This window comes from Canis lupus, chromosome 7 (genome assembly GCF_011100685.1).
Source record: "Canis lupus familiaris isolate Mischka breed German Shepherd chromosome 7, alternate assembly UU_Cfam_GSD_1.0, whole genome shotgun sequence".
Lineage (NCBI taxonomy): Eukaryota > Metazoa > Chordata > Mammalia > Carnivora > Canidae > Canis > Canis lupus.
The window spans coordinates 15,109,293-15,131,122 of NC_049228.1; the positions used below are offsets into that span (position 1 = coordinate 15,109,293).

The 21,830-nt window shown below is 47.2% G+C and overlaps 1 protein-coding gene across 13 annotated transcripts in view; it reads left to right on the forward strand.

The window, feature by feature from the left end:
* The window catches only part of CACNA1E (calcium voltage-gated channel subunit alpha1 E), a 382,029-nt gene that overhangs the window by 346,777 nt on the left and 13,422 nt on the right, over positions 1–21,830 (forward strand). For 9 of the 13 annotated variants that reach the window (XM_038542199.1, XM_038542206.1, XM_038542201.1 and 6 more), the window contains 9 exons: positions 807–898; positions 1,485–1,650; positions 6,185–6,312; positions 11,486–11,582; positions 13,678–13,783; positions 14,629–14,736; positions 15,356–15,456; positions 15,739–15,845; positions 19,605–19,716. In XM_038542199.1, coding sequence (XP_038398127.1) covers positions 807–898; positions 1,485–1,650; positions 6,185–6,312; positions 11,486–11,582; positions 13,678–13,783; positions 14,629–14,736; positions 15,356–15,456; positions 15,739–15,845; positions 19,605–19,716 — 1,017 coding nt within the window. Of the gene's footprint in view, positions 1–806; positions 899–1,484; positions 1,651–6,184; positions 6,313–9,493; positions 9,591–11,485; positions 11,583–13,677; positions 13,784–14,628; positions 14,737–15,355; positions 15,457–15,738; positions 15,846–19,604; positions 19,717–21,830 lie in introns of those variants that run through there. The other 4 variants (XM_038542200.1, XM_038542209.1, XM_038542210.1 and 1 more) reach the window with 2 other exon arrangements.

Below are 21,830 nucleotides of genomic sequence, written 5' to 3' on the forward strand. Positions count from 1 at the left end.
TTCCCTCTTTTTTCACACACATTTGCATGGTGACCACATTCCCAGCTCTACAACCAACAGCAGATTTTACTAATCTGCTGAGTTTACTACTCATTCCTTAGCCAGATCTGCTCAGTCATTTTCTTTCTCCTTTTCTAAGTATCCAGTTATCCTGACTTTCTTCATACTATTGGCCTGGACTTTATGTGCCTTCAATCTCATGGACTCTGGATTATAGATGTACTGACCTTCTGAATTTTTACTTTGGATAGAAATTTATCCAGGGAAGATCGAAATGCCCCTCTCTGACCCAAACAGCTTGCAACTTCCAGGGTAGCATCTACCCAAGCCGTAAATCACATCTTCTGCAAATATGGGTGCTCCCATCATTACTACCTGAGACAGAAAGAGAGGGGGTAGTTCCTTCCTTATACTTCTATTATAAGAAGTATGTCTTTGACAGACTGCTGGAATACCATGGTGACAGGTACCATGGAAATAAAAAGACCAAATTAGGTGTGAGAGGAACTACAACCAGGCGTGACTTCAAAAAGCTCTTGCCTACTATGGTCCTTGGTACCTTTTGCTGCCCTGGAGAATGTAACTCCTTGTTCATATCAGGCCGGGAGCATGGGATCCACCAGCCTGTGTGGGTCTGAGTCATCTGCGTCAGGATCAGGCCATGGGGAAGGGCCATGTGTACAGATGGGCCAACCCGCGTAGATGGAGGCACATCTAATATTCATGTGCAGGGCACATCACACAGCTCAGTAATGCTCTTTGTTTGTTTGTTGTTGTTGTTGTTTTTTGTCATTTTTCTTTTCAAGGTATTTGGAAACATAAAATTAGATGAGGAGAGTCACATCAACCGGCACAACAACTTCCGGAGTTTCTTTGGGTCCCTCATGTTACTCTTCAGGTACCTGGATGCATACCACTGGAGCTGGAGCTCTCTTGTCCAGGGGGACAGAATTAGTCTGTCTTTCCCTCCTGTTTGTCTCTATTCCACTTGCTTTGCTCCTGTTAGGACATACCTTAGAGTAGAGGTAGGGGCGGGGGGAGGCAATGCCTCTGAAAACCTGCTCTGATGACAACAGGAAGTTTCCTCAGCATCTCTGACTCGGCAGTGATTTGTAAATTGCAAGTTTAGAGCATGTGCGCCAGGACTCTGAGTGGGGAAAGCAAGGGCGATTTCCTGCACATCAAATTCCAGGTAGCATGGGTGGAAACCCTGGAGGGCCAGTTCACGTGGGGCCGTAGGGAGCCCCACCACTGTCTCCACCACTGTTGGCAGAGACTCCAGAAAGAACAGAGCAGCAGCGGGGTAGGTGGCAGAGCCTGAGAGAGACCTCCTTGGCACATTCCATCCCTAGGATGGAGAGCACCAGCGGGAGACTAACTGGTCACAGAGGATTGAAAGGGCTGGGCCAGCTGGGAAGAAGGGCCAGAAAGAGCATGAGATGTGCAGACCGGCTACTACTAACCAAAATGTCTTTGGGGCTCAGGAGTGCCACGGGAGAGGCCTGGCAGGAGATAATGCTGTCGTGCCTCGGGGAGAAAGGCTGCGAGCCCGACACCACTGCGCCATCGGGGCAGAACGAGAATGAGCGCTGTGGCACCGATCTGGCCTATGTTTACTTTGTCTCCTTCATCTTCTTCTGCTCTTTCTTGGTGAGCAAACCCTGTGTTCTTTGGCTGGAGATGCAGCCTACTTTATCCCCCTTCCTCTTTCCCTCCCCTTCACCACCCCGACCTCCAGGGAACTCTTGAAGGCGGATGCTTAGCAGACTCCTGGGTGAGTGACTGCCCGTGGCTGCCACTGAACAGTTTTTGTTGCCTCTAGGGAAGGATTGCTGTGAGAAGGAATGACAAGTGGAGTGGAGTTTAGGGAATAAATTATTGAGCCTCGTGTTGAATCTGTTGTGACCCAGAGTAAATCTCTCTTCTCAGTACCTCAAGTATTTTATCTTACAGGTAGGGCTAAGAATATCTTCTCTCTCTTTCGGGAGACTTTCAAATGGTTGAGAAAAGGTGCCTCAGAAAAGGTAAAGTGATAGGATTAATAAGAGTAGAGCAGTGACCATATAGTGTCAGAGATGCGGTCTCTCTTATGTCACTATGTTTGATGACAGTTGGCCAGCTTGACAGACATGAAAGGAAATGATTGCTTTGGGCATTTGTAAATATTGAGTGACATATGTGTAGGACACCCACTTATAAAATAGTGAGAAGCCCTAAGTGCCTTAATTCTTTCCTTGGGAGAAAGCATGAATCAGTGCCCTGGCATCCAGAAATCTCTACCCCGTGCAATCATAAACAAGGTGCCACTAGATCAATTAAAGCGTCGATCTGGTGTCTCTGGCTACCCTGACATCCCTCAGCTTGGCTTCACTGCTAATGTCACTGGCTGTACAAAGATCTAAAACTAAAGCAGTGCCACTGAAAAGTGGTTAACTTCACAGCCGTGATGAGTTATGCCCTGCCCAGGCATTTCTGCCTCTCTAAAGTGATCATGAGGGATTTGCCATGTGTCCAGTTCTCTGGTGTGGAAAAGCTCTCAAGAGTGGCTTGCAGGCAGACTTTCGAGGGTGGCCAGCAGGTTAACCTAGCAGGGAGTGAGTCAACTGAAGACGTGGTTAGCCTACATTGTGGTCTTGGCTTTGCTGCTATCCTAGCATGGTCAAAACACTTTCCCTTTTGTAACTTCTGTAAACGAGAGGAAAAATGACTTGATAATAAGGGTATTATTTGCATGGTGAGTGGGTACATGTGTTCTAATACATTCCCTTCTTGTGGGTGTGAAAGGTTTTTCAATGAAAAAAAGAACACAAAGCAGCATCTCAGAGGCACAAGGGTAAAACTGTGAGCAGTCTCTCTGTCAACCAGAGTCAAAGGGAGGAAGGCACATAGGGGTATCAGTGCTTGTTGATGGGGTTGTTGTAGGGTGATATGGAGGAGCACATAGAAGGGCATGTGGAGGGGATCCCTGGGTGGCGCAGCGGTTTGGCGCCTGCCTTTGGCCCAGGGCACGATCCTGGAGACCTGGGATCGAATCCCACGTCAGGCTCCCGGTGCATGGAGCCTGCTTCTCCCTCTGCCTGTGTCTCTGCCTCTCTCTCTCTCTCTCTCTCTGTGTGACTATCATAAATAAATAAAAATTAAAAAAAAAAGAAGGGCATGTGGATAGCTCAGTTTTATCCTACACAGTGTGAGTGTTTAATAATAAATATTTAAAAAGAAACCAAAGATATAACTGGAAAATTAATTAGAGACTATAAAGGTACTTTGAGAATTTTGAGATAGAGGGTGCTGCATAATTCACATTAATGTTATTTTTAAAGAGGCTATATTCAGTACGAGATGATCTGCTTTCAAATCTCAGCTCTACATGAGATTGACTTTGTGACCTTGGGCAAGTCACACAGCTTCTTCACTCCAGCCAACCACTCTGGAAAGATTTACTGATACACTGTGATGTTCAGGCTGTGCTCTTGGAGCTAAGAATACAAATATGTCTAGGAAGCACTTGTGTCCTCGAAGGCCCAATGGTAATTAAGTCCGCCTCACAAGGTTAGAGCAGCATTGTAACAAATAATAGGGTTGAGTGTGCACAGCACACTGTAGAAGACTGTACAAATGTAAAGCAGTGATTATGCTAACAGTTTTTGTTAACATTACTAATAAGTACTTTAAAAGGAGTGTAAAACATGTGTGGATATGTGGAAACCCCTTTATAACCCAGGCAGTGATTGAATATATTCACTGTGCCTCCAATCTCAGTGACAGAAAGAAAGGCCAGCCCATGCTAGGATTAGGTTCAGCAGCATGAGACAGAAGTCCCCGAATAACAGTGGCTTAACCAAGAGAGGTGTTTATTTCCGTCACATGCCAGGAAAGTCTGGGTGAAGGCAATACAGGCCTTTTATGGTGGTCTACAGAGTGGTTAGCATCCCCAGACATCACCTCCAAGGGCTAGACCTCCAGGAATCCTCTTATATCCTAGACATTGGGACAGAGGAAGGCAGGTAGGCAGGAGGGCATCATAAGATGGGTTGTTAGGATGCAGGCAGCAGTCTCTCAGTAAAGACTCTCTGAGGAGAAGACTCCAACCACGCCCTGTCTCCAGACTTTCTCCTTGTATGCTGTCTGCATATCTGGCACCTCCATCCACCTAGGAACCAACAGAGAGCCTACTCTCTCACCCCCTCCACCATTGTCTCTCTTAGTCAGGCTTCTTTCACTCATGAGTGACAGAAGGCCCAGCTCCATCTGGCCTAAGCAGAAAGGGATTTTATAGGCACATATACATGTAGAGTCCTAGGGCAGGAGAGGCTCAAGTAAGTTTGTTTGTTTTTAAGATTTTATTTATTTATGCATGAGAGACACAGAGAGAGACAGGCACAGGCACAGGCAGAGGGAGAAGCAGGTTCCATTGGGGGAGCCTGATGTGGGACTCGATTCCAGGACCCCGGGATCACACCCTGAGCCAAAGGCAGACACTCAACCACCCAGGCATCCCTCAAGCAGGTTTCTTTCTCTATTTATGGATCTCTTCTTCCAGGCTCCTCCACATGAGCTCTTTGCTCAAACACCCCCAGCCTGTGTCTCCAGGATGATTGTAACAGCATTTCTAAACCCCAATCCTCACACACTGAAGACTGACAGGGAAGAACGAGTCTATCACCCAGAAGGTTCAGTACCATTTTATTGGCCCTGATTGGATCACCAATCACTGTGGCCCAGAGAACAGGTCAGTGACTGACTGGCTGATGCCTGGGTCACGTGTGACACCCACTGAACCATGTTAACTGGGAATAGGCAGAGGGTGGGGTCTTCAAGAGACCAGATATACAATAAATGAGGACGAGGCAGCCAGGAAGCAAGAACACAATGCTGTTCACTGTACTCAAGTTCTGTCCATTCCACACCCTTTAAGTTTCCATTCCTATCAACACTGCTATCCTGCCGCTGGCTTGGTCCAGGAGCTCCGCAGACTGCTGCCAAGGGTTCTTTCTGGATGAAACAAACCTTAGTCTCTCTCCTAGTTGAAACCCTTTTGGGGGATTCTGTTGTGTCCTCATAATTTAGACCAGAAATGGGCAAACTAAAGCCTATGGGCCAAATCCAGTGTGCCACCTCTTTTTGTATGGCCCCTGAGCTACCAAAGGTTTTTACATTCTTAAATGGCTAAGGAAAAAAAACCCAAAAGATGGATACTATTTCATGAACTGGAAATTACATGAAATTCACATCCAAACTCTTTTCTGATCCCAGTGAAACCTGGGGACACTTCTTTCATGGCTCTTAAAAAAAAATGTAGCATTTGTATGTTCCTGATACATCACAGTCTCTGCTAAATACTAAGTAAGACTTTAAGAATATTCAAGTAACAATATGTAGTGAAGGCCTGCTGTGGTTTGTTGTTGTTTGTTTTGTTTAAAGATTTTATGTGTTTATTCATGAGACACACAGAGAGAAGCAGAGATGCAGGCAGAAGGAGAACAGGCTCCCCATAAGGAGCTTGACACAGGGCTTGATCCCAGGACCCTGGGATCATGACTTGAGCCAAAGGCAGACACTCAACTACTGAGCCACCCAGGCACCCTGCCTGCTGTGTTTTAAGCAAGGAGCTTGGCACAGGAATGTATCTCTGGACAACAGCTTTCTTATTTCCTCTCCGTAGCACCTGGATCTCTATAACACAGTGGGTGCACAAGAACTGTTGTTGAATAAATAAGTGAGAAAACAGGGTTTTAGAAGCCACTTAGGGGCACGAACAGCTTCCAGGTCATCAAACAGTAAGCCATGCGATGAGCTCTCAGATGTCTTACCAGTTCTTTTGTTGGCTCCTTTTGTGGAGTAAGGGGCGGGGGTGGAAGGAAGGAAGGGAGGGTGGGTGTCAGGCCTTGACTTTGAGAATGTTGTCGCTGTTGCTGCTTCCTCTGCTGCAAAAACACATTAATCGAACAGCTAACAAAATGACTCTTTTTGTGGAGTTCTTTGCAAATATAAAGTGGCATTGAAGAGTGCGGCTTCCACAATGAAATGTGTGGAAATTATAATGAAAACATGTTGCATTGAGCAAGATCAACAGTGCTTTAGTTAGGAACTTCATCCTCACACACTTTTGAATTCTTGGTTTACCTTGAAGCTGTTTTACTGTGTTAGGTTTCCCCTAACTCCTCTTCCCCGCCTTGCCCTCCAGATGCTCAACTTGTTTGTGGCCGTCATCATGGACAACTTCGAGTACCTGACTCGGGACTCCTCCATCTTAGGGCCCCACCACTTGGATGAGTTTGTCCGCGTCTGGGCAGAGTACGACCGAGCTGCATGGTGCGTAGGCCTCTTGGCCATCCCCGGGGAGCCCGTGTCGAGGGCTTCTGGAGTTCCCAAGGAAGGGGTTGGAACTGGATGCCTGCCTGTGACAGAAGGAGAGGAGATTCCTCTGAGTCATGGCCTGTGGAAGAGCCCAAGCCCTCAGATTGGCTCTGGTATCAGGCCAGTCACCAAAAATGTAGCTTCTTTATCTTCGCTTCCTCTCTCATTCCTTCTGTGACAGGCTTTCCTTTTCTTTGCCAATCTCATCACACAGTCTGTACCTCAGAATGGTTGGGTTCGGTTGCCAGAGGACCTTCCAGTAATCTTTTACTTTTCTTTTTTTTTTTTTTTCTTCTTTCCCTTTCAGTGGTTAGTGGGCTCCTTTGAATCACCGGAGTGGGGAGTCGGGGTGGGATGACAAGGGTTTTCTGGACCAGATGAACATCTGATCATCGCAGTCTATGACAATAGCATTTTATTTCTCATCCCTCTCAAAAGATACTATTGAGATAACTCTGAAATTATGTAAAAAAAAAAAAAAAAACACACACACACACACAAGCAAGTCATCCATCCAAATGATCCCTTAAATGCTTGAGGATTTTTATTGCATAGAATTGAACTAAATGGCAGGAATTTATGTGAACAACCTCCCCAGATTTCTTTCACTGGTCCAGTATTTCTCCAGTGATGTACCTTCTTGGGCTTTTGAGCAGGGATTGGCAAACTACAGCCTCAGGACTAAACATGGCCCACTGCCTATTTTTGTAAATAAAGCTTTATTAGAATACAGCCATACTCACTCATTTTTATGTATCATCTATGGCAGCTTTCACACTATAAGGCAGAGTTCTATAGTTGTGACAAAGACAGTGTGACCCTCAAAATCAAAAATATTACCTGACTGTTGACAGAAAAGAATTTGTTGATCCCTGCTTTAGAGTATGAAGGCAGCATTTTGGCCCTTCATCGTTGAGGACAGGGTGACCGTTCTGGGCACATTCACTCCGTAGGAACTTTTCTATCCCATGTCATTTTAGTTTTAGGACCTTATCTCACCAATCTACCCATTCTGGTCCCCCTCTAAAAATACTACAAGAAAGGCCATCCTTCACAGGAATGGCCCACGTTGCTTCCACCTGGAGCCCCTGCATAATCTGAGACTCCCTAAAATCTACCCTCCTGTGACACTGTTGAATGTGGGTCAGGTGTTGGAAGTGTCAATCATAATTCCTCTTCCCCTCAGTAATTATTAACAACTTAGAGCACAGAGTTCTCCAAATCCATTTCTGTTGCCATGGCTGTGCAATGGCTTTTACTTTCTGGACCTACTTTTTAGTAGATAGGCTGCTTAGGAAGCCACTGGCGGTGTGTTAGAGGGAATATAGCCAGGGCCTGCATCAAATCAGCCCTGTGGCCTTGCACAAGTCACATAACCACACTCAGCCTCCTCATCTGTAAAATGTTGATGATGATGATGATGCCCTGCCTACCTTGAAGGGTGGCCATGTGGATTATATTAGATCATATATGTAACTGGTGTCACAAGTGACAATTACCATACTGGAAAGCAACTAGAAATTATGGAACATTCGTTTGTAAAGCAAGGATGGCCATGAGACAGGGAGCCTGAGAAGGGACATCTTCCCTTGCCTAAGAGAGGAGAACTCCTAGCAGAGGAGCTCATTGCTCACCTAGCCTCAGTCAGGCATCCTTGGCTTTCGGAAACCCCAGCTTCCTGTGCTTTCGTGTTATCTTGGGACCCAAAAAACTTGTGCATTAAACATGCTCCTCCCCACTCACTCCAGCTGCTGGGAAGAAAGGATTCCATGAGAACTAAAAAAAATCATGAGACTTAGATCTAAGAGCTATGAACAAAAATAGAAAGGAGAACCTCTCCTGCTTCAGAATTCACAGCGTAATAGTCTGGTTAGAGTTTCTTTGGCTTTCTCTTTGAGCTGCAGGGTGGGGTGGGGGGAACTAACAAGGAAAACGTGAGCCAATGTCTTCAAAAGGAAGACTGATACAGAACGCAGAGAACACCAGCTTATAGGAAGCATGAACCCACCCACATCCCATCTCAAGAAACAAAGAACAAATGATTAAATGAACTTCCTCTCAAGAATCAAGAGACTTGAAGTACCGATGAGCTGCTATTTAGAAAAAGAGGAGGAATTAACACCAAAATCAAGAAAAGACTGGAAAGAATAAAGCTGGGGCGGAGCCTCACATGGCTGCTGACTAGGACTGGATCCTCAGAGGTGGACATGATTTCAGGTAGAAACCATGGTCCATACCAGGATGTGGCTTCCTTGTTCTGGTCTCTGATGGAGCAGATGCATTAGCCACTGGAAACGAATCAATTGCTGATTCTGTCCTTCCTGCAGAAAGCCAGGACTCACTAGCAGGCCCTTGTGATAGAAGGGTGATAAGAGCTCACGTTGTTCCTGGAATTCTGGCTGGATCAGACCAGGTTGCCTGGGGGCTGGCAGGAGCAGAGGCAGAGGAAGACCATCCATGGGACCCTCCCAGGCTGCTCTCTGAGCACAGATCCGGGCAGGACTCCCACTGAAGTGAGCAGAGCTGGCCCAGGCTGAACTCGGAAACAGTCTGTCACCACGAGAAGCAAAGCCCTGTGCAAATCCCCTTATGCTAACTCTGCGTCTTGCTAACTAGCCCAACGGGAAATATGTCTCTCCTGGGCTGCAAAGAGATACTGACTTCCCACTGCCCCCGACAAGCAGGTCTGAGCCACTGACTGTCATCAGCGTCTGTGAAAAGCACACAGGCAGTCCACTCCATGGCAGCCTGGCACCTGCTCTCAACAGCTGTCTGAGGCATTTGTGAACCATCAAGCTGCATTCTTCAAGGCCTGGCTCAAGCCACCACTCATTTTCTGCAGCTGGCTGAGTATGGGCCAGATAGGTGTCTCGGGGTGCTCCTGGTCATTTGGCAGTCCCTTTGGGCCTGGGCGGGCTCGGATATCCTTAGAGAACCAGGGGCAGTGCAGTTCAGCAAGGAGATGGTTGTCTGATGCTTACTGTTCTCAGTTTCTCCTGGCCTGACCTTGCCAGGTCCCAGGAAAAAAAAAAAGCTGCTCTTCCTCTTCCAGCCGTCGACATCATGGCTAAACTGTCATGTCTTTCCCACCCTGTTCTGAGTGTCCTATATTAACCTGCCTGTGCTTCCTTTACAGCGGCAGGATCCCGTATAAGGATATGTACAAATTAGTGCGGGTGATCTCGCCGCCTCTGGGCCTGGGAGAGAACTGCCCCTACAGGGTGGCTTGCAAGGTTTGCCTCCCAGTCCCCAGCCGTGACAGGCCGTGGGGTGCAACTTCGAACCCTCCTCTCCGTTCTGCTCCACCACCACTGCGCCACATGAGGGAACCTTCATGTTGCTTTCCTTTGAGTTTAAAGAGGTCCAAACCCTCCCAGAACCAGCAGCTGTTACATAAGGAAGAAGGGCACATTTGGGGAGGGGGGAAGGCAGAAGAAAGGACTTAATACAGAAGGCCGATTTGACCTCTCTCACTTTTCAGCACATGCACACACTCCGTCACGTGTGTATTATACACACACACACACACACACGTACACTCTGTCTCTCTCCCCACTCCGTCTTAACCTGTAGGTTACACCAGAGGGACCTCTCTGTCCTCCAGAGAATGTAGACATCTTCACTGGTTTCCCTTCGCTGGAGAACAGAGAGCCTCCTTTTGGTAAAAATAGTGTCATCCTCCCATGTGTAAAGTAGCAAAGTGTGATTCTAGTCATCATCCCTATCCCTGCACATCCTCCAGCTCCTGGGTAGTTTGGCCAGAAGAGATTGTAAAATCTTGAGGATAGAAAGGAGCTGAGAAACCATAAAGAATCAGAGCAAAAGGTGAGAGTGGCGAGAGAGGGTAGCCTTGGTGGCGTGTGGAAGAATGCAGTAGCTCAGGGGGTCTGGGAAGGTCTTTGTAGGTGACGGAGGGCTCCTAAGCAGATTTCTTCCCTTAGGATCCTCCATATACTGCTGAGGGGAGGAAGGGGTCTGTCATAACTGCCGCATCACTGCTTATTTATGAGCCCAAGGACGTTGTTCAGGAGCACATAGGACCCCTTGCCCCTTCAACTCTTCCGGGCCCTGGGAGCTCAAGAGGAGTGGCCCTGCCAAGCCTCCATCCAAGGCCAAGCCCGCTAGAGAAGGAAGCCTCTCCTGGTGCTGCAGGAGGGAAGGGTGGGCTCTCTGGGCGTAGCACGGTCCGGCAGCCAGCAGAAGATTTAGGCCCAGGAAGATGCCTGCACGGGCAATGGCAATGGGAAGGAGCTGGCTTGGGGGTTGGTGACACAGTGATCCCGGCCCCCAGGAGGCCAAACAGCTGCCTCTGCTGAGACTCTTTAAACTCCACCCCGGTGAAACCTGCAGCCGCATGTGGGGAGAGCCGGGAGGGCAGCATGGCATGCGAGATGCTCTTCCTCCTTCTGGTTTGGTTTCTTCTGTCCCCAGCATGCCATCACCCTGGGGCATGCCTAGAGTAAAGAGCACTCCTCCCCGCAGAGCCAGGTGGAAGCAACGGGCCGACTCGGGAAAGCAGCCCACCACAGTTTCAGTGCAAGTTGCCGCCTCCTGCTGCACACACTCACGGAGGGGGGATACACGACGTTCTTGCCTGTGGGTTCAGAGGAGGAGAAAGGCCCTCCCTCTGGGTCGGGGCCCCATCCCAGCTGGGGCCATAAATCCTAACCCGTGGCTGGAGCACCGTCTATCCGTTTTATACCGCTCACACACAGCCCTGGGAATTGAAAACCGGCTTGTGTTGTTGAATGGGGGTTGGAGAGAGTGAACAGCCCAGTAGGCTCATGACCATCCAGGAGGAGCAAACGAGTCCCCAGGACTGCACACCAAGGTCAGAGGGACCAGAGGTTGCCCTCAATGTTCCCGGGTCTGTGTGGGGCGTGATATAAATCCGCACCAGGATGGAGTCACATGTACGATTTGCCTTGATTAACAGGTTTCCTGTTCTTTTTCTGTTTGTCCATTTTGTTTTGTTTTCTGTATTATTTTGTTTGTTTTGTTTCGGCTCTCTGGGAATGCCTGTTCTCCTCTCCTCCCGGTCTGCATCCTGCTCCCCACTTCTGTTCCTTCCCCTGCCACCCTCCCCGCCGACCCGCCCCGTCCCCACTTACCACCCCTCCATGAGCAGTGGCCGCATCCATTATACTGAGATGTATGAAATGCTGACTCTCATGTCACCACCGCTAGGCCTCGGCAAGAGATGTCCCTCCAAAGTGGCATATAAGGTAGACCACCCCTTCCTTTGTTCTGGGCTAGAGACTGGCAGGAAATGGGACCCAGCTGTGGGGAGGCCAGAACATGGGGAGGAAGCTGGGCTGGGGAGGTGGAGGAGGGAACCAAGGGGGAAGGAAATGATGAGATGGAAGGGCAGGGAAGGTTCCTGGAAGCACAGAGTCCTGAAACAATGTGGAGGATGGTTGGCAAGACTTTTCACCTTGGGGCGTTCTGTGTGTGATTTTGCATTTCTATAAGTGTGTGGCTTCTTGTGAGCAGATTACTAGGAAGGAGGTGTTAACTAGCGTGTTTCCGCAGAGGAGGCAGAGTGGTGACCGGTAGGATAGCATATATGCACAAGAAGGAAGCCTATAGCAAAACCGCTATCAGAGCCTGTTAAAAAGAACAAACAAACAAAAAAAAACCTTCGATTAGACAAACTAAGGAAATAATGCAGAAATGTATCTAAACGCGGTTCCAGAAATTTGTAGGAGAGAGGCAAATCCTTAACAAATTTCTTCTTCTTTGACATAGGAAGGAACTGTGGCATGGTTCCTTCTAGATATCGGGAGAAAAAGAAGAACATGAGTTCTATGATACATGACGAAGGATCCGGCCCCCTTCCCCCATCAGCTCAGCTGCCAGGTTCTCTTGTCAGTACAAGAGAAAAGGTGACAACGGCACAAGTTGTGCTCAGCATTAGATTTGCATTACTGGCCTCACTGATGACGGGGGCTGGCCCCATAGTGACAGGTGGATTCCCCATGCTTGCTCAGCAGCATTATATATTGGAAGTCACCTGCCATTAGGGTACCCAGAGCTTTAGGGCCTAATTTTTTTTCTCCACCCATTAGTAATAGTTCCTGTATGGTGTTTAGGCTGACCCAGAACTCTGGAGCTCTTTCATCTAGGAACACACCACAGCAATGTGCCACTTGTCTAGAAGCTTAAGGAAGTGGGAGAGAGATGGAACTCAGAAACAAACAAGAAACTGACTTTACACTCTAAGACACCATGTCTGTGGAATCACATTAGGCGAGATGTTCCAATGGCGCATTAGAGATCCTGCCTTGGGAAGAGACACATCCCTCCCTGCTAGGCTGGTGGTTCTGCCAGAGGACCTTCTGCTGCTGCTACCTCAAAGTTGTACAGCTCCAGAGAGCATCTCCTTGGAACAGGGCCCTTTAGGGTCCAGCACATGGCTCTCCATGCACAGCTGATGGGCTGGCATCCTTTTTGCTCATGATGGCCACATCCAAAAGTACCAGGTGGTGGAATGTGGCATTGAGTTCTTTGAACTTCTGGGATGAAGTTTGGAGGGAGAGAGGGTGCCGGGATGGGGTGGGGGGAGGTAAAGGATTCCAAAAGCAAGATACTCTCTGGAAAGTGGATTTGGCCATTTCAGTTTGATCCTTTCGTCTGGGTAAGGGGAACAAGGCCTGCCCACTCTGCTCCTGCCTTGGTCACCCTTCTCTCATTTTCTCTCCTCTGCTCCCCCAACCTTCTTCCCCTAGACCCTGTTTGCACTCTCTTCCTTTTCCATCCTGCTCCACCTCATCCTTTTTGGATAAGTTGGACTTATGCATGTTTAATCATGTGCTGGCAAATTTCACCTTTTAAAGACTCAAAAAGGGGGCATCAGGATGCATCTTTCAAGTCAAATAAGCAAAACAGAATCTCCCCCATCCCTTTCTTTCCGTTTGCATTTTGGGGGCATCCATGGGACAAGGGGGAACAGAACAGCCTCGAATCAGGGAATGGAGTCACCTCCCAGAGCTGACTCTTCTCTCTGAGCCATTTCTCTTAGAAATCACTTTCCACCCCTATCAAAGACATTCCTAGGACCATGGAGGAGTCCTGCAGAATGCTCAGTCCCCCTTCTTTTGGAATTCGGCACCATCCCCTAGGAAAAAACAAACTCAATAACTACATAGCAGTGAATGAACCCTAAGTGAGAGGCAAGGAGAGGAGGTGGGAATGGGGACAGGGAATCCTTGCCCTTCTTTTTTGTCTCTGCATTTGACCCCTGTAATTTGCTTCTCTGCTCACCGAGGTTTCTTTCGATATTTTTTTCCTCCTGCTGTTTCTTTTCTCTCTTTCGCACAGAGGTTGGTCCTAATGAATATGCCAGTAGCTGAGGACATGACAGTCCACTTCACCTCCACACTGATGGCTCTGATCCGGACAGCCCTGGACATCAAAATCGCCAAAGGTGAGCTGGGGATGGAAAAACAGGAGTCTAGAATAACTCACCCGAGGTGGCAGAGGATGGAGAGGTGCAAACTTGCATCCGTCTGATAGCGCCACGATGTGCAAATGTGCTACAGGGTCCTAGTTTCACCTCTGACTCAGAAATGTTTGTCATTTCTCCCTGGAAAAATGGTTTGATAATCTCTGTGGCTCCTTTCAGCTCACCAGCATGTGCTCTTCAGTGGCTGGCACACAGTAGGCATTTTAGAAGTGTTTGCTTATTGAACAAATGAGTTTTGATTTTGTCTTTTTCTTATGTGGTTTCTCTATGATGCCCTGGAAGGTGTGTGATGGGTGCTCTCAGGGCAGTCCTTTGCTCCTCTCAATTTCTGATTCAGTGATTTAGGAGAAAAAAGGATCACTACTTCTAGAGACCTCCAGCCTGTCTGCTCTTGCCTGATCCAAATCCTCTTTAAAATCAGGTCACTCAGACTATGGAGTCAGACTTGCTGGAAGAATTGATGTACGTATAATGAGGCAGGGGAGGCTCCTTATGGCTCTTTTCATTTTGTCCTCTGATACATTAAGCACCTGGGAGGTGTTTCAAATGAATGAGGAAGGTGCTCTTGGTCTTGGGGCCTCAGATCTCTGTGACACGGTATCTCTGAGTCACTAGAAAGGGGAGCCAAAATGTGTTCTGCTTCTTCAGCAGAAAGACGTGGTATTACAAGATCCACTGTCACCAAGTGCCAGGATTTCCTCTGAGGATATGAGGTGCCATGCTGATTCAGCTCCCACCCCCATCTATTCCCTCCAGCCTTGTTATTTGTGTGTCTGTTCTATTTATTAAAATTTCTCTTATTCTAGGTGGTGCAGACAGGCAGCAGCTAGACTCGGAGCTGCAAAAGGAGACCCTGGCCATCTGGCCTCACCTGTCCCAGAAGATGCTAGACCTGCTTGTGCCCATGCCCAAAGGTGTGGGGTCTCCTCCTGGGTAGTGTTGTCGCTGTGGGCTCAGCATGCCAAGGTCACATCTGTCGGGGTGGAGGGGGGGAATAGGAAGTGATCAAGGAGATAAGGAAAGGTGGCTCTTTTATCCTTAGGGGAAATCCAGATCCCCCACTTCTTAATCCCTTTTGCATGAATTGGAAGGTTTTGTTTGTTTTCTCCCCACCCCCTCCAAGATTGGTCACTGTAGTTGTGGGTAAAACTTCTTGAGTGCATAGCTCTCTCCCTGCACATGATAGTGTTCAGCAAACCCTCCCACAGTTGGGAATAAGGTGACTTATTCTATGCAGCTGTGACTTAGAGATAGCACTGGAGATCAGCAGAGCTGATGCTTATTAATACGTGGTTTATCATCAGTATCCTTACCCTCTCTGGGTGGCTGTGGAAGCTCCCTGAGGGTAGATACAGGACCTCGTCACTTTGTATTCCCAGGGTCCGGCACCTGTGGCGCTCTCCATAAATGTTGGCTAGATGGGTGGCTGAGGGAGCAGACCTACTTCAGAGAGTGGGAAAGCTTGTGAGGTGTCCTCACTCTCTGCCACCTGTCTTCTCCCTATTCCCTTCCATGCCACACTTGTGGTTTTAGCCTCTGACCTGACTGTGGGCAAAATCTATGCAGCAATGATGATCATGGACTACTATAAACAGAGTAAGGTGAAGAAACAGAGGCAGCAGCTGGAGGAACAGGTGAGAGTCAAGGACAACTTGGGAGTCGGTGGGCCACGAGGAGTCCCAGGAGGGCCCCTATAGGGACAGGCCTGCGCCTCCCTGGGGCATGGTGCCCTGCAAGCGCTAGAAGCAGAGGAAGGAGTGCAGCATGCAGGAACCTTCTAGTGTTGGAGATTAGAAACTCAGGGGATCAGAGGATCAGGCATGCTCCTGTCTTACCCAAGTGATTTGTATTTCCCATCCCCCCCCATGAGCATACCCCATAGTCACATGAGTTCCTCTTTCCTACTTTTAATACAGAAAAATGCACCCATGTTCCAGCGAATGGAGCCCTCATCTCTGCCTCAGGAGATCATTGCTAATGCCAAAGCCCTGCCCTATCTCCAGCAGGACCCCGTTTCAGGCCTGTGAGTATTACCAAAGGTCCACAGCTGGCCTGCTTGCATCCCATCACCAGTGCCATCATGCAGGCCCAGAAACGCCTAAGAAATAATAGTTCTGAGCCAAGCAATCCTTTCTCTGAGGTTGAGACAACAATATATATATTTTTTATTTTAAAACAGTTCTTCAGCAAGGGTAATAGCAAGTTCGGCACTGGGGCCAGCCCGAGAGAGAGAGAGAGAGAGAGAGAGAGAGAGAGAGAGAGCACTGTGAATGGACAAAGAAGGAAGGGCACATGTTAGTGTCATCACTCTACAACTAAGAAACTGGAGACTAAATAAGCTGCCCAAAGTCATGTGGCTAGTAGGAAGCTGAACTGAGGTTAAGTTTGTTATCCTTAACTCCAGAGTATTCCCACTGCACTATTATCAGTAATGAACAAAAGGAATGTTAGATAAGGAAAAGAAAAAAAAAAAAAGCCTGTATTAGAAGTGGAAACAAAACATCAGTTAAGGAAGTTGCCAACTCTTAGCCCCTCCATTGGTCGTTAGCCTAAATGATGTATTATGGCATACATATCTCGTTATAATAACACAATCTTTCTGTCATCAGCAAACACGTACAAGTATCCAAAGGGCAGGAGTCCCTCTACCTCACATGAGGAAGTTTTTGTGGTTGGATTTAAGCCAGTCCTAGTTCTCATGGAGCCAGTAATCACTAAATACCACAACTTCAGTAATTATCAGAGGAATGAAATCAGGGCCTGGGAATGAGACCCTGGATCAGAAGGCCATTTGGAATTTCTCACACCATGAATCCCTTTCAGCCTGTGGTGTTAGACACCTGTGCTTGAAAAGCACTGATCTCGGAGGTCACAAGGTAACACATGTGCAAGAGAAGCAAAGGACCAACATCATGATCAAAGCTATTATTGATCTTTACAAATATTTGATGGTATAAGATAGCAAGGTATGAAAAAAAAAAGCAAGGTATGGCTTCACGTGTCTACAGAAAACCAGGAGATGTTTATCTTTGGTCTGTGTAGGAAGGGAGGTATGACTGGAGCAGTGGAAGTCCAGTGTCTTTCTCAAGGACTTTGGCTTAGAAAGGAGGGCACCCCTCCACCGAGATCTCCCTCACCCCACCAGTTTACCATACATGTCTCCCACCATGGCATCAAACCACTTTCTTCCCATGTTTATTGATTCACTTACTCCTTGATTTGACCAATATTTTTTTAAAAATCCTATATGATAGAAAAGCTGGCTCAGACACTCGGGATTTCACTGATCACAGCCCTCATGGAGACGAATCCTGAAAAAAAAATTACAAAAGTAATGAAGGTTAAAATGCAGAAGGGTAGCCTATTGCGATGCCACTGAAGGGAAGTAGCACATCTGGTTCGAGGGTTTGGGGAGGCCTCCCTGTGCAAAGTGAGACTCAGAGGCATGGTCTTCAAGACAGGGGAGAGTGGGATAAGCCTCAGGAACCTGACAACTGTCAGAATGGCTGGAGCACGGGGAGCTCAGTGAGGCCAACAGGTGGAAGCATTATAAGCAGAATACAGAAGTGAGAGTTGATCTAAGGGCCATGGGGTTTTACTCATCAGTGGGACATGATCAGACAGGGCTTTTTAAAGATGATTCTTGAAACCAGTCTGGACAATAGAACTGCTTTTAGTATGTGACTGCCATTGTGCTAATCATTAATGACTGTGATTTGGACTAACAGGCTGGAGATGAGGCGAGATGCTCAGACCTGAAATATTTCCAGTAGGGAGACTGGGTGGGATTTGATGATTGATTTGCCTCAGGGAGTGAAGGAGAGGGAAAAATAAAAGATGACTCCCAAGTTTCTGGCCTACACCTTGGGGTGGATGTTGGCATGTTTCCTGAAAGGGGGATGTTGGCATGTTTCCTGAAAGGGGGACACTGGTGGAGGAGCAGGCTGGTTCCTCAGGACCTCCTGCCGTCATTGAGCTTATACCTGCTGGAAAGCTACTCATGAAGCAGAATTGCTAGAAAGAAGAACAGTTGTCATTTTCTGTGATTTGTATGAGGAAGAAAACAACATGGCACAATCTGAGTCCATGTGAGCTCTGGCAAGGGGAAAAATCAAAGCGTATTTCCTTCACAAGGTAAATTTGAAAGAATGAATTCAAGATGATATGAAAAGAGTTGGGTTGGGAAAAAAGCTTTCTGCTCTCTGGGAAGAGTCTGTATTAACATCTTGAGGCAGAGAGAAGCCGGGCGGGCACATTCAATGAACTAGGAGAGTCCAGTGTGTCTGAAATTCAGGAGCAGGAGGTACAGGGCAAGAGAAAGGAACTAGATCATGAGAGGCCATATTCCAGACTTTATCCTGACAATGAGGAACCAGACAAGGTTTTTAAAGTAGGAAGGATGTCATCTCGCTTCAAGTTCTTCAACTCTATGAGCTTGTTTGGTAATCCCAAGGGTCCTCTCTACCTGTGGGGGATTCTGGGATTTCTCATAGAGCAGTGCTTATCTTGCTCCTCGAGGTTCTCAGAAGGCCTCTGAGGAAGATGACTGACATGTAAGCAGGTCATTTAAATATCAGATCACTCTGTGTCAGTTGTGAGAATTCAGCAAACATCCTCCTGGCAGCAAGGGGACAGGTGGGGGTGACTCTGCTCTTCAGATCTCTCCCTGTGATTCCCAGTCCAGGTAAGATTGTGCCTGTGGATTAATTTTTAAGTAAATTTGTTCATGCCTCGCATTTTCCAGTGGATGCATTCATGAGTGCAATACTCTCAACGATGAAATGGCTGTCCCTGGAGCACGAGATCATGCCCCATCTCTCCCTCCGGCCCCACCATTTTTGAGAGCTGTGGCTCAGTCCCTGACCACTGTCCCTCCCACCACCAGGAAGCTTACTCTGCATTTTTGAGGAGGTCAGAGGGCACCTGGTACTATGCTAGTAGCAGTGAATGGCAGCAACAGCCATCTTCTCAGGAGAGACTGGCTACTTCTGTTTCTCCTAAGTATCCCATTTGGCTAAGAGTGCCTACAGATACCAAGCAGTGGTTTAATAACAGGCACACTGGGACAGCTCACCATAGCTTTCATTCACAGGCCTCTTACCTCATCACCATTTAGGTATCCTCCTCCATAGCCATCAACCCAGAAGTTACCAACCTCCGCACCACCACCTCAGAGATCATTGCACCTAGTTCCTAAACCAACAGACATAGTGTCTGGCACAGAGCTATCCTTCGATAAATGCTCATGGCATTGAATTGTTTAGTTTGGCCAAGGATGTTGGCACAATAAAACCGTATTTCTACTGAAACTGGAGGAAATTATTTAAAAGACCATGACTGCTTAATATTTAAACAAACTGTTCACTGTTTAAACTACAGTATTTTTTTTTTTACTGCTGAAGGGAGAAACTGAGCAGAAACAGGTTTGTAATTGAGCATTGGTCTTCCATATGGCTGAGTGTGACAAATAATGCCGTTTGTCACAGATAGTCTAGTCACCAGCAGAATGATGAATGGTTCCAAATGCAGGTTGAAAACAGTGGCTTCTCCTTCCAATGCTTTTTTTTTTTTTTTTTTTTTTTTTTTTTTTTTTTTTTACTTTTTAATTCTAGGATCCAGCCTGTCAGTTACCAGCCTTACAAAGCCAGCTAGTACTGATAGGTGTCACCCTTTGCCTGGGAAGGAAGTCCTATCTGGGGTGGGAATTAGTAGCGGCAGCTATGACATGACTTTCTCTTTCTCTCATGAACATGTTACCTCTTACTTTGCCATTGCTTTTCAGGAGTGGCCGTAGTGGATACCCTTCGATGAGTCCACTCTCCCCCCAGGAAATATTCCAATTGGCTTGTATGGATCCAGCCGATGATGGACAGTTCCAGGAACATCAGTCTCTGGTGAATCAATGAGTTACATGACCTCACAAATACATCCTTGGTTTCCTGATCCCTCCCACTGTCATTTCCAAATTTTATTTCATAGCTAAGGGTTTATCAGGAAAACCCTGCCAGTTAGCCACCCTCCTGTCCCTCCTTTCATGGTTCAGTTTCTCATGTTCTCTGACAAATGCTCCCTCTGTGGGTTTTAGAATCCCAGAGGCCCCTTACCTGCTGCAGGTACTTCGATTGCTTCAGGCCAAACCTTCTTAATTTATGCCTGCAAGCAGCAAATATAGAAGCAAGAGTCACAAATTCTTGCCTTTGATACAGAGCCTTAGGATGAATCATCAGAATGAGTGGAACCAAATGGACAGCTTACTGTAGCCAGGTGCTGTTTCTGGGAAACACAGGAATGCTCTATGCCAGCCCTTTGGAGGTACTCATCTCCTGGGTAACTCAGGGAATCAGATGTGAGTGACTTAGCTATCTGCTAAGAGTTACAGAAGAATCTCTTACCTTTTTTCTGTGTCCCTTTTGGTCACAATTCTATAAATCAAGTTCATATAGGAGGTCCCTAAAATCCCTCTCTAGGGCCTAGAGTTTTTCATTAACATAAATAGTAAAATTCCTGAGAAACCTATTGAATCAGGTTGAAGTTTGAAGAAGGCAGGTTGGGGGGAGGGGAGCATTGACTTTAGATTTTGCTAATGCAAAGCTAAAATGCGATTCTTAATGATAATAGACTTTACTATTAACCTTAGTTCAGGAGTTGTGAGAGCAAGTTCCCTCCAGAGCTTAGAATAAAGCTCAAGTGTTCGCAAGTCTGGAAAGGAAAAGACAAAACTCAACATTTGCAAAAGTCCATATTAGACAGTTTATCCTGAGTTCTGTGTCACTTTGATTATAATTCATCTGTGTTTTTTCTCTTCCCTTCTCTCCTGACCCCCTCCACTGCTACCGTGCACCCCAGAGCCATCCTGGATGGATGATGTGGGTGGAGTGTGGGACTGGCCTGTTTATGGAGTACATGTCTGTTGGCATAGGTACCCTTAGAGGGAGGGCAAGACCCTCCACTAGCTCAGACAAATAGGTGATTCCAACTCCTGCGACTGCTGAGACAGGGAATTCTGTGTAGATGTGTGGGAGACTGCTAGACCAGACCCTCTCAGAGTGGGTTTTCTTGGTAAGGTAAGCAGGAATCCTTGGACTAATTCCCTGCCTTCCTTTATGAGGAACTTAGCACCATGGACTAATTGGTACAGATAGTTTGATTCTTAAAAGTGCCTCTCAGCATTTTACAGCTTGTCTGCCTGATGATGCATCTGGCTGCATCTGGCTGGGAAAATCTCAATAATGTGTCCTTTCTTTCACAGGGAGGCTTCATTACATCATTATTTCTGTGGGTTCCCCGGGGCTGAGCCATAGTGCCAGGACTTTTTGGATCTGTGTTCATCTCATTGTCAGTACTGGTGTCTGTAATTCAGTTCAGGTGTCAGCCCGTGCTACACACTCACCACTGTGTACTCCTGCCCATCCTCGGGGCCCCTGCTCCACATCTGGAGGCGTGGCCATGATTTGTGCGTGTGTCTTATACCACCTCTCACACCTCACAAACTGCAGTGTTGTTACCACGTCTGTTTTAAGTTGGACCTGTGTGCTTTATAAAGCATGTACTGCAAACACTATAGTTTCCTCAAGAAGTGCACATATCACATGTCCTAGATGGGCAGTCCTCCCATGCGCACCAGAAACCACCTGGCCAAATGATCTTGGAGACTAAGGGGGAGGGTCTTGAGCACCCTTTCCTTCAGCAGTCCCCTATTTAAACAACTAGGTTTTTAGGGTGTCATTCCCTAAATATAAAATAGCCTTTTTTCTAGTATAATCTCCAGATGTCCAGGATATTTCTAGGTCTCTTTGGCGTCCCATGTAAACATTTCTAAGGCAACTCTACCCCTTATGCAGTGACAGTAGCTATCTGTGTAGATCATGTACAGTTGCCAAACTAATATTCTTTAACCAGGAAAATCACATAAAAGAGCTGGTAGGACCTTAGAGATTTCCAATCCAACCTTCTAATGTTCTCGGGTGGCACAGTGGAATATAATAGCCACCACCCACATGTGGCCATT